General features: G+C 38.6%; 1 protein-coding gene and 2 long non-coding RNA genes across 3 annotated transcripts; all 3 read left to right on the top strand.

Annotated features, from left to right (window-relative positions):
* The first annotated feature begins 2,187 nt into the window (after positions 1 to 2,187).
* LOC140925225 (uncharacterized) lies at positions 2,188 to 5,781 on the top strand. Its single transcript, XR_012164378.1, has 3 exons — positions 2,188 to 2,308; positions 4,385 to 4,546; positions 5,528 to 5,781. It is a non-coding gene; the product is annotated as an uncharacterized lncRNA (long non-coding RNA).
* A 1,657-nt stretch (positions 5,782 to 7,438) lies between these two features.
* LOC140924978 (profilin-like) lies at positions 7,439 to 9,525 on the top strand. Its single transcript, XM_073374945.1, has 3 exons — positions 7,439 to 7,609; positions 7,872 to 7,930; positions 8,848 to 9,525. The coding sequence occupies exons 1-3, from the start codon at positions 7,531 to 7,533 to the stop codon at positions 9,127 to 9,129; spliced, it is 420 nt and encodes a 139-aa protein (XP_073231046.1). The 5' UTR covers positions 7,439 to 7,530; the 3' UTR covers positions 9,130 to 9,525.
* A 571-nt stretch (positions 9,526 to 10,096) lies between these two features.
* LOC140925301 (uncharacterized) lies at positions 10,097 to 11,416 on the top strand. The gene is made up of 3 exons (XR_012164386.1): positions 10,097 to 10,243; positions 10,799 to 10,829; positions 11,260 to 11,416. It is a non-coding gene; the product is annotated as an uncharacterized lncRNA (long non-coding RNA).
* The last annotated feature ends 101 nt before the right edge of the window (positions 11,417 to 11,517 follow it).

Genomic DNA, 11,517 nt, shown 5'->3' with positions numbered 1-11,517 from the left:
TGTATCAGTTTACTTAACTAAACAATAAACTAATTGATTTTGCCTTTGTGGGGACGAATCGTTATGAAATTGAAATATAAAAGTCCTTTGACGATATAGAGCGATACTGCATGTTACTGACTGAAGTGTTGTCGCCCTTGTCAATCGCACATGCTTCATATTGAGCCACTGATAATCTGCAGTGTCATCGCACCTAGCCATTAAAAAATACAAGAACAAGGAAACTGCGTCATTCCAGTTCTCTTTTACAAGTATAAATATTAGTTCCTTTGAGGGACATTTACCTATCAGATCAATCGCAGATTGAAGGTTGAGTTGAAGTCCCTCAGTTAACATTTGATTACTAAAGGTAAGTTTTAGTTGTTACAGTTTCTTTACTTGGGGGTCAGAAATTCCTACCTAGAACAACCACGTTTTTTTTCTTTTGTTCTCTTTGATTTTGAATATTTTTAGAAAAAGGAGCTTTTACTAAATGAATTTCGCTTCTTTTCTGGAATTTCCACTTTGTTTCCTATCAGGAGGATATAAAGAGTTAATCCTGCATTCTGCTGGGTCGACAGCTCAGCAGCCTACAAAATCATCAAAACCCATATATATGAACATAACATAACATAACAACCTTATTGAAGTGTCGATGTCTTTAGCTTATGAAAGCTAATTGGGGGCACTAAAATAATAGGAAAAAAATTACAAAATGAGTTTATACATGGTATCATTAGGTAAATTTAAGTTTAGTAAAGTTATCCCTACTAAAATATAAAGAAAAATGCTAAAAATGTTTCTAAAAATTCCCCAAAACCCAAGAACTACAAGTAAGACAGGAGCCCTAATGGTCACTTATAAGATCCACAAGGTTAATACGCCGTATGCTGGACGAAAAGGATTGTAAGGTAGATTTGTCCTTGATTTTGGTGTCCAATCTAGACCCTGTATGTGGTCCAAAGTACCTTATAGAATGCTTCCCGTAAAGTACACTGTTAAATCTGAGTAAATGAAAATCCATATTTCTTTAGTGATAAATGGATGACTCAACACTAAAAAAAAAACGACATTACTAGGTACCAAACCATATTTAACTTTATACATTAAGGCAGCAAGATCTTGTAAACGCCTATTTTGTAAGCTAGGTAGATTGGCACGGTTTAGAAGATTAGAGTACTGTACTGAATTTGTGTCATACACAATCCTATGAAAGCCTTGTTTCGTTTTGCTCATGGAAGGATTCTCCTAAATATTGAAAAAAAATTGTAAGAAGAGTGAAAAACAATGTTTCTGTGCTACACACTGAAATCAATGAGACAGGACAGCAATCGAATCACAGCTGACTGTATTTGCCTAAACGATATTTGCCAACGTTTCATCTCACTGAAGCTCGAAGTAAAGTTTCAACTGAACTGCTTTTGCTTCTGCTTCTGCTTTTACTGAATATCGTTAAGTTCTTCCAGGCAATTAAAGGAGACAACTTGAACTCCAATTGAGAGACACTTTGCTTCATCAGAAACAACTCTCTTTTCGATGTTCTAAAACATGAGCTTTTATGAAAAAGCTTTTAATTTATTATCACCAGGCATTTATATCGGCGACTCGAGTAGGAAAAACGAGATGCCGATTTTTTCGATCAATGCGGAAAAGAGATATGAACGGAAAAGCTGAAGCTGCATACTTACTGATATAAAAGCTGTGATCTGATATTTGTTTAAGTTCACCAACACTTAACAGAAATATTTGTTTTTCCCGGTCAATTATAATTCGTTGCACGTCTCAAGGAAAATAAGCAAACTATTATACATCATAATTCATATCACGCCAAATTTGTTTTGAGTTGAGATACGGTATGCAGAGAAGATTATTTTTAATCGACTCTAGCGATGATGTATGAAGTAATGATGCTCTAAGTTGTTTACAAGTCAGTCAGACAAGGGCGTAGTATGACTAGAGTATACTGGGTATTGCGGATCAAGTTCCCGGGGTTTAGACATCGGAGAAGAGCATTGACCCACCCTATAAGCTGTTTCCTTTAATTTGTCATAGTGGGTTAGAGATTCGAGTCATTTCTGCCCTAGTAGTCACAATCGAGCGAACAAGAAAATCTTTGGGACTTCGCTTTTGGCGGCTTCACCTTCGCTTCACTTTTGAATTAAAAAAGGAACAGTTATTTTACAATTCCCTATCTTTTGCTTTCTTTTTCAGCCTTGTCAGACTTAACAAGTTTAACTGATCGCTGTCCCTGGAGGATTCTAAAATGCAACGTATTGTAGCTTTTGTTCTGCTGATCTGTATACTCTACTTTGTGGATAACATTCCTCCAGTGAGTTTTACTTGTTTAAATGCGATTTCTTAGTCTATTTCTTGTCCACTTTTCTCCCATATCTCCATTATAGAAACTTTACAGGCGACTTACTTTGCTCTACAAGATGGTTCAAAATTTTGTGTAATTGAGTAAAATCCTAAATTCTAATTAAAGCGTGTGCGTGACTATAAAGATTAAAGCTCAGGGACAGCCAACGACGGTTTCCTCCTAAACACATTGAAAACACTTTTTAGGTTAACCAGAGTACTTTCAATTCTCTAGAAATGCATTCTAAGCGGCGCTATAAAATTTGTATCTGTTCGGTCGTCCTAGGGCAACTTGAGTCTTTTCGAAATTACAAGAGCCTCCGTATTATTTTCCCGAAAATTTTAGATGCAATTTTAAGTTTTACGAAAGTGAGAATTTTTCTAATTCCTCCAACTCCATCGTCTGTTTGAATCCGAAATTTTAGGCTTCCTTTTTATACGAAAAAAGGCTAACCTGGGTACTGAAATGCGAAAAATTTTACTTTAGAAAATCGTAGGGAATTTATTAGACATGTTACGAAAATTGTACATGAATGGAACTGTCATCTAGAAATTTTTAGCCTTCCCCAAGCTACAGAAAATTCTAGGCAATTTTTCCGTCTCCGAACAGATATTTTACAGGAAACAATCGTTGGGTGCCCCTGAAAGCTGTCCGGTTTTGAAAAGCATAACTTTCTATATCGTTTAATTATGCTGTACAAGGCGAGTAAGGCGGTTCTTTCTTTTGCGTTTGTCGATAAAAACAGTACAACGTGCCCTTTTCAGAACCTTAACGTACACTGACTCAAAGGAGTTTTGAGCATGACAAAATTTGTTTTGTTCTTACAGGGTGGCTCAACACCAGTTAAAGGTAAGTCTAGAATTTTGAGCACATTTGCTGGGTGAGACTGGTTACAGGGGCACCCAATGGATCTGTTCTTCAGGCACATTTTTGCTGGCTGGGAGATATGGAAGAAATAATAGTCCTTGGAAGGAAAGTGGTGCTGGGAAAAAGATAATTCAGGGTGTCAGAGGGGATTTGAAGTCTAGAATAGCTGCCACGGGTTACTTGTATGGGTTATTTACCACTCAAGATCTGAATTGTGCCCTAGGAAACTTCCTAGTAAGTCAGGTTGCAGGTTGTAAGGTTGCTGGCTAGGAACTCTTCCATCAGTCTTGCTGGGAGTGAGGAACAGATAATTTTTTTCCAGCAATCTCCCAAAATGCTTAAAATAGTCTCAGAAAACTTTATTCACGCTTTGTTGTTGTTTTTAGGTCCTTTTCTCAAAATTTCCCGTTGGGTGCCCCTGTGGTTACCCAACGCGGCTAAACAAATTGAAAACTTGTTGAATAGTTTTTGAGTAAGGGGTGGTGCAAGAGACGAAGAATGGGTTGGCCCGTCTGTGACCCAGTCGTTATTAAAGTAACCGAAGTTCAAAAAGGGTTTCCTTTAATTGCTTTGGAATTGCTCCATTACATTAACATATTCGTAGGGTCTGTTTTCAGCTTGAAATCAGTAGAGAAAGGATAATTGATAGGAAAATATTCGAGTTTTGGCTGCCGGGGCCTTTCCTTAATTAGTTTAATCTTTTTGAGCACTCAAAAGTGCTCAAAAAAATTAAACTGGAGCTCAACAAAAGTAAAAAGTGTCCGTTAAAATGTTTGCTGATTTGCACGCCATTAGGGAAGTGTTATTATGGCTCAGACAATTCCAAGCGTACCCATCCCCCCCGGGCTAATTTGTTGGGCGACACAAATGTCGGGGGAGATGGGCAGGCTTGAAATTGAGTGAATGCTTAACCTCTCTAACGAGTTTCATTTGCATGAGCAGAGAAAATCATTTTCATATCAATGGCTTCGCTCTTGGCCTCGCTTTGAAAAGGAGGCTTAGGGTTACTCGGAAAAAGGCTCGACTTCCAACCGATGTGTGGAAGAATGAGCCCGCGTTCCTCCCTCTAGGTACACTTCTCGGGGAGGAACGAAACCCAGACGCGAGGAAGCGGTCTAAGTCAACCAAGGCCCACTGTTAAATGTTGTTCATATACTTTGTTCTCTCGTTATGTACTAGCCCCTTTTAAAACAGGCTACTGTCCAGACGTGGAACTCCAACCTTTCGATCATCCGAACCCTTTACCATGCGGGCGATTTTGCAATTCTGACTCCGACTGCGGCCTGAACAACCCTCTTAAGTGCTGCGCTTCGGGATGTGGCACGCTTTGTAGAAACCCAGGTGAGCTTTTCTAGGATCATCGCCCGGGTGTAGACTATACCTCCAATGATTTAGATCAAGCTTAGAGGTAGCTTCAGATTGCTTTTTCCTACGGCCCCTATTAGAGCGGTTTTCATTTGAGTGTCGAAAAGTAATTGGTTTTGCACTTTCTACACGATGCGATTGGCTTAAAAGATTCGCGCCACCTTTTCATCCAATCAGAAGTAAAACCAAAGCCAATTGTGACGCGCTCGCATGCATTTTCCCGCGCTTTGCGTCAGCCACATGTAATTACTTCGAGTTTTGATTGGTTCAATGTATTGTCTGTGTCCTATGTGATTGGCCAGAGTAATTACTTTGGTTTTGGTTTTACGACACTCAAACGAAAACCACTCTAGTCACAAATACATTGAATACAAACACATTTTACTCTCCCCTCCCCTCGGAGCTTGCAGGAATAATACATGTTATGATTAAATTTGACCATTGGTTTAATTTTTTTCGTTTACTTAATTAAATTCTACAAGGGATAAGTTAAACTACAACATTAAACAACAGTGTTCTGGGGAATTTGCCCGACTACTTATTGTGGGCGCAAATTTTCCGTCTGCAGTTTACATCCAAACTAGTCATAGTTGTTCTCTAGTCCTGAACTAGGGTAAACTTCAAACACCAGAGTCTATACGTCCCTTGCTCTTTGCGGCGAAGAGCAGTGGAATATTTCTTTAACATAAACCATAGCCTGGTGAAAGCAAAAAGGCCATTGACCTGACTTCACCTCCCCAATGACTCAAGTAAACCTTGATTTTGTCAGGTCTTTTAACACCATCGTTTGTGTCTGAGCACGAATTTTAACTCAGAACCTGCCGATCACTATGGAGACCAACGCTTTACAAATTGACGTACATGGGTGGCGAGTAGAAGTACTAATAAGTATTTGATTGTGTGGGAAACGCATGAGTTGACTACATTCTTTTCTCTGCTTTTGCTTTTCCTTTTTAGTGCATTATTAACATTAGTGGGATGATGCTTCCAGAAACATGGCTCCAGTTGAAAAGAAAGGACTGACATTTTACCAGAGTACCTCATGCCTGCTCTAGAAGATTTAAACTCGGTGCCTGCAGCTTGTTAGAATTTCAGCAAAAGAAAAAAAAAACGTAAAACTTGTCATAATCTTTAAATAAGGTTAAGTGCCAGTGTAATGTTATTAAATAAGCAACAAGTCCAGAGATGAGTAGGCAATAAAATGATTGTTAAACGAATCATCGCTTGTTTTGACTTCCGCGAGTCCAATTAATATGTTAGTACTGTAACGATACCTTATCCACAAAACGTTTTTTGATAAAAGATCAAATTAAAAAATAACTTCAGTTGGATGATATTTTCCAAGTAACTTATAATTACAAAACACAGTTTGAATATATATGATTAGAGCATCGCACACTATAGCCTTCCTCACATCCGAAGAGGACCGTTGTCAATGAAAAATGTCGCAACAATCGGTGTTTCGACTAAACACATAACTTAAGTGGTTATGGTTTGGAGCTTTAAAGTACATTTCATCTAGCAAACGGAGTCACGAGAATAAACGACATATTTCAGGGGCACCCAACGGGAATATAGTTCAAAACCACTTAAACATAGCATTGTTAAACGTGTTTTAGTATTTAAACGGAAGATATAAGCATATTTTTATCCCTTAAAAATTTTTCATCTGTTCGGATTCCCTAGCTGAAAGTCTAGTGATCCGAAAATTATAGGGATTAAATCTTACCTTTTCAAAAATTTCAGCGGGAAAAAAGGCTCCCGAAAATTCTAGGTGACCTTTTTAGGGTAAAAATCCGTTTAAAATGGACAATTGTACCATTTTTTAGATGTTCGAAAATCTTAGGAGAGGCAGGCAAGCAAGAAATTTTACAACAAATGTTCCGAAAATTCTAGATCTCCAATCGTCTTCCGAACAGATATTTTCCGAAAATTAACGTTGTGTGCCCCTGATATTTGTTCTTGACAGATTGCAGCCCTGTAATGCTTTCCTTTGGGATGATCCTGAACAAGATCACTGATCCGAGATCTTTCAGATCACGGTGCATCAAAGGAACCGATGAATCCTTATCCAGAGAAAATTCATCGGTTCCTTTGATATACTATGATCTTGATGATCCTGATAGGCACGCACATGTGATGTCACCAAATAACTCAATGACAATCTCCTATTTCGGCCTCGGAACTTAAGTGACAAGGAAATATTTTCAGTTCTCGTTGCGCTGTTGATAACCCCTTAGACATAATTAAACTTTGATGTAACATACATATTTATGGTTCGATACAGGAGGATATTTGCTTTCTTGCCCATTGGTCAGTGATTTCGAGCTAGGATAATTTTCAAAAAGCTACAAATTGAATATTAAATTAATGACAAAGGCATAATATGTTCACAAATTTTGCAACATCATCGTACTAAGGCTTTTAACTTTAAAAAGTTTGAGGAGGAAACTACGTAATTCCGGTTCCTAAGTCTAGTTCCTTTAAGGAAAATAAACCTCTCAGACCATTTGCAGCTTTTATGTAACAACTGAACGTTAAGTGTCCTAAGTACAGTGTAAGTACACCGAAGTTGTCCTCTAGTTGTCCTCTAGTTAAGTAAGAATTCAATGGACTGTTGTTTTCATTCGAAATATTTCTTTATCACGAACCTCATTAATCAGCCGACCATTCACTAAAAATCGTAGTTTTAACAACTTTGTCAAAAATTCCAGTTTAATACTGTAATTTGACATCAAATTTTCCGTTTTATGCTGTTAGATCCTGTTAGTTAACGCCAATTTTCAGTTTTTTTCTCATATTTTCAATCACTCTTTCATCTCCTGTCCTTCCTCTTTCAGTTAACATGACAAAACGTCTTGTTAAAACCGGAAGAAAGAGAGTCAAATTGCTCTAGCTAATATCTTTCTCTTGTCTCGTTCATTCTTAATATACAGTTTGTTCATAAAGGTTTTCTCGAAATGTCTTGGGATAGCTACATTGATAACCTCATCGCACAAAGTAAAGATGCTTCTGGCATGGCACATGTTGACAAAGCCTGTATTAGTGAACTTACGCAACAGGACGGGAGAGGGAAGAAGACGGCAAACCTTGTGTGACGAGTGTGACAATAATTTTGTTTGAAATAAGTTTTCGCCAAACTCCACTTTCCTTTAAACAGACCTTTTTTTAAAATACCAGTAAACATTAATGTTAAGTGAAGATCAGGACAAAACAAGTAAGAAATAGCCCTGTCACGCTTGTCACACTCGAGCGTTTTGCCGTCCTCTTCTTCATGCCGTCCTGTTGCGTAAACTCACTATTATTGGGTTGGACGGCGGAGCCTTTTGGAATTCACCTAGCCATCCAAATGCATTAAAAGTAAGGTTGTTCGTTGGCTCAAATACATATGAACTGTTTAAATTGTTCAAAGACAGACACGTGTTATGATTGGTCGAAATATGTTCATTACTTCATCAAAAATGCACGCGCTGTTCATCACTTGCGTCAAGTTTTAAACATGAGGTCGCCCCTTTCTGTATTAGATAATGAAGACATTTATGTCACATACACTGTTCTTCCTTGTCAAGATTTCATGAATTTAAATGAGTTCGATGGTATCCGTAGGCAACCATTGACCAATCATTGCTTAAATTGGCTACTTATACGATCCCAGAATTCTTTACGCGGAAAGCTTGTACCCATCCTCCCTATGCTGTAGATTATGGAGTGGCGAATTAGGTTTTACAGTCACGGAACCCCGATATAACCAAGTGCCAAGAGACTGACAAAAATCGTTCGTTATGACGGGGGTAATCACGGTCCAGCCCCATATATTTCACCTTCATTGGGGAAAGGGAATGTCTTTCGTTATGCCGTTTCGTTATATGGCGGTTTGTTATATTGGAGTTAAGTTTTACTGTAGTTGAGTAATTATTAGGGAGCTATAGCAAAAACGCTTTTGAGCGACGCACGTCAGCCGGAAGTTGGTCTCCCTCACGCAACGCTCCCCCAAAAGAGTCTTTTGAAGGAGCGTTGCGTGACATCCTAAAAACGGCTGCGAGGGAGACTAGCCGCAAGTAGGCTTTTCGCATTCTTGGGTAACCGTTATCCCCAAATTTTCAGACACCGTTGGCAATACTCATTTGGAAGCGTCAAGGTATATAAAAAGTGAGAATGCCTTACTTCCGGTTGACGTACGTCGCTAAAAACGTCTAGTCAGTCACTTTATTTTGTGGTCCCAGACGTTCCTAGTGTCTTTGCTTAACCTCCTTATTGTCTCTTTCTGTTCTCTCCAGCTGCAGGCAAGTGAGGCAATTAACATAGCCAGGTGCTTTAAGAGCAAAGATTTTACTTTATTTATGTCTAGTGGTGTTTATGCAGAAGGAACTGGATATCAGTTCCTGCGGGTGCTAGACGACAAGCTCGTTCTTGCCAAGAGAAAAGAAAGCGGAGCATTGTGCATACAAGCAACTATGACAGCGGTTGTCATCGGTCACTGTCCTGAGGGTGGCCAACAAGGAAATACAAACAAGGCAGTTGGAGTAATCGGAGACTACCTGGAATCCTTGAATATGTAATAGACGAATGTCAGTTAACAAATTGCTGGCATTGCATTCAGTTTGTTTTTATCAGTTTGCAGTGTTTCCACCCGTTTGCATACGCCTCTCATTTTCTAATACAGTTTAGAAACCAAATGACATTCCTTTTTTTAAAAAGGAACATTCGTCACGTTCGCAATGCCAATAATATACCCTGTTTACCCCAGCCTCTTTCTCAGGACTTCTCCCTTGAAAAAAATGGGAGGCCCGCTCCTCCCATTTTTCATGTTTCATGTGGTTCCCAGTTGATTTAGTCTTTAATAAATAACTAAAGTTTTCTACTTCGAAGTAATTTTGCCAAATATTTATAGCCCGCTGACTGTAGATCACCCATCTCGTAGAAGCATATGCACCTAGATAGTAAGAAGTGCTTTTAAATGGAGTACCAGAGAAAAAGAGAGTTTTCAGAGATAAAAAATAAAAGAGTAATAGTGACTTTTTCCATGGAATGTTTCATAGGCATAGAACGACAATTGTTGGAATTGCGGGTGTTTCTTGGTGTTGCGCAAACTATTGTTGGTTCGCCTTTATTGTAGTCTGGGCATTTTTCAGTGTCTTTTCAATCTTTTGCATTAATTACGTCCTTTGGTGATTGCAACAGTCCACAACACCAAGAAACTACCGGAATTTCCGATCCGGTACTTGTAAGATCTATCCTGCAAGTAGAACATACCTTTTTATGATGTGTACTGGCGTATGAGAAGTAACCTTCACCAACAATTGTCCCATTTTCTATCGGAGCGCACTCAGATCAAGGTGGATCAATTTCTCTTGACATACAGCTGTATATAGTTTTGGATGAAGATGGGGTTTATAACTATTTGTGTTTTCCATCACGTGTAATTCATGTGACAGACAAATTACTTAAAGGGCTGAATACGTAAACGGAAGCTGTTTAAACAGTATTCGCCTGTTAAGTTGAGTGGTTGTCACATTCAAGCGCCGAGACTCAGAAAAAATAATTCATACTGAATTTTTGACGGTCCACTAAACAATAGCGAAGCCCTTAATTTCCTCAGAGAACACAGGCATTTGCAGCATGGGCGCAAAAATCTTAGCCTTGATGTTGGTGTACTTCATCGTGCTTACAAACGTAAGTTGGATATTCTTTAAAACAACCAATAAGCCGTATTTCAACCCTTTGTCTTCCTGGCAGTATGCAAAGTAAAAACTCAAAACTAGTCCTATATTTCATTTAGTAAATTCCATAATTAAATCTGGCAGTGAACGCCTCAATATTTGTTGGGCTCAAATCCCCGTTCTTAGGCCTTTCCTTCAGTCTGCTTGTACCTTACACGGGAGTGTCGCAGGTAATTGCAATAAAGTTGCTTTGTCTTCACATTTTTGCGAGTATTTTGTAGGCCTTCCACGCAGACATGCTTAGGGTTTGGCCACGCTTTGCGTAGCGAGCCTAAGCTAGTATTTTATTGGGTGTATTTCGTTTTTGTAATTTACCCACGTTTAACCAGTTTTGCCGATTAAAGTCAACGTTAAAGCATGTTTATTCCGTCTGAGTACCGCCCTGGTCAAAGAAAAAACCCTTATTGTTAGCTACATCAGGGTTTTCGGGCAAAAATAATACTAATAACAATTAAAAATAAAGAGAAGTAGAATTCCCGTAAACGGTCACATGTTTTTACCGAAATAGGTCTCGCAGAGTCTTGCAAAGCCCCAAAGTGGTGAGTGAATGTTTTATCAACATAATGCTTGTAAACTGATTATCGCACTCAATATTTCTTTAACCCTTTAAGCCCTAAGATCAAGATTTGAATTCTCACTTCTTACCCCTACTCATTTCCTACAGAAGTAGTGGGGATAAGTTGATAAAATATCAAGCAAATTCATCTTGTTTGATCATGTCCGTAATTCTCATGACCACTCTGTTTTACAAAGCATTGATATTACAAGGAGAAATTTGATGCTGATGACTCTTAGGGCTTAAAGGGTTAAGCATCCCTAAAAAATAGAAAGAATACGAATCATCGGGTTTTTATCCATTAAAACAAGATGTGTTCGAATAACTAGCATGTAAACATTTTATGAATGAAAAGCGCAATACCCTCCGATTTCTTTTTTTGAGTGAAATGAGGTGTTTTCCTTTCATTTCAGTGACGCCGTGTGAGCATCCGCTACCAAATTTTTACTGCGGACGGGGTGGTCAGCGTTGTCCACCGGAGTTTTTTTGTCTCATACATCCGGCCGACCGCTTTGCTATTTGTTGCCCCCAACAATAACATGTAAAGTGTAATGGTCTTGGAAATAAACTTCTGAGGTACGATTCACTGGTTTAATTACATCTTGACGACGTTAACTTCATTCTAAATCCAATTCTTTTTCTGACGATTAGAGAGATAATTGAGTGTACCA

The sequence above is a fragment of the Porites lutea genome, chromosome 14 (genome assembly GCF_958299795.1).
Source record: "Porites lutea chromosome 14, jaPorLute2.1, whole genome shotgun sequence".
In the NCBI taxonomy this organism is placed as follows: Eukaryota; Metazoa; Cnidaria; class Anthozoa; order Scleractinia; family Poritidae; genus Porites; species Porites lutea.
This window is presented reverse-complemented; position numbering and strand designations above follow the sequence as displayed.

What these genes read in the sequence shown, in the direction of transcription:
- LOC140924978 (XM_073374945.1), top strand. Translation starts at nt 7,531, where the DNA reads ATGTCTTGGGATAGCTACATTGATAACCTCATCGCACAAAGTAAAGAT. An exon ending in GGCACATGTTGACAAAGCCT is followed by an intron (nt 7,610 to 7,871) that starts GTATTAGTGAAC and finishes GTAAACTCACTA; the next exon opens with TTATTGGGTTGGACGGCGGA. An exon ending in GCCATCCAAATGCATTAAAA is followed by an intron (nt 7,931 to 8,847) that starts GTAAGGTTGTTC and finishes TGTTCTCTCCAG; the next exon opens with CTGCAGGCAAGTGAGGCAAT.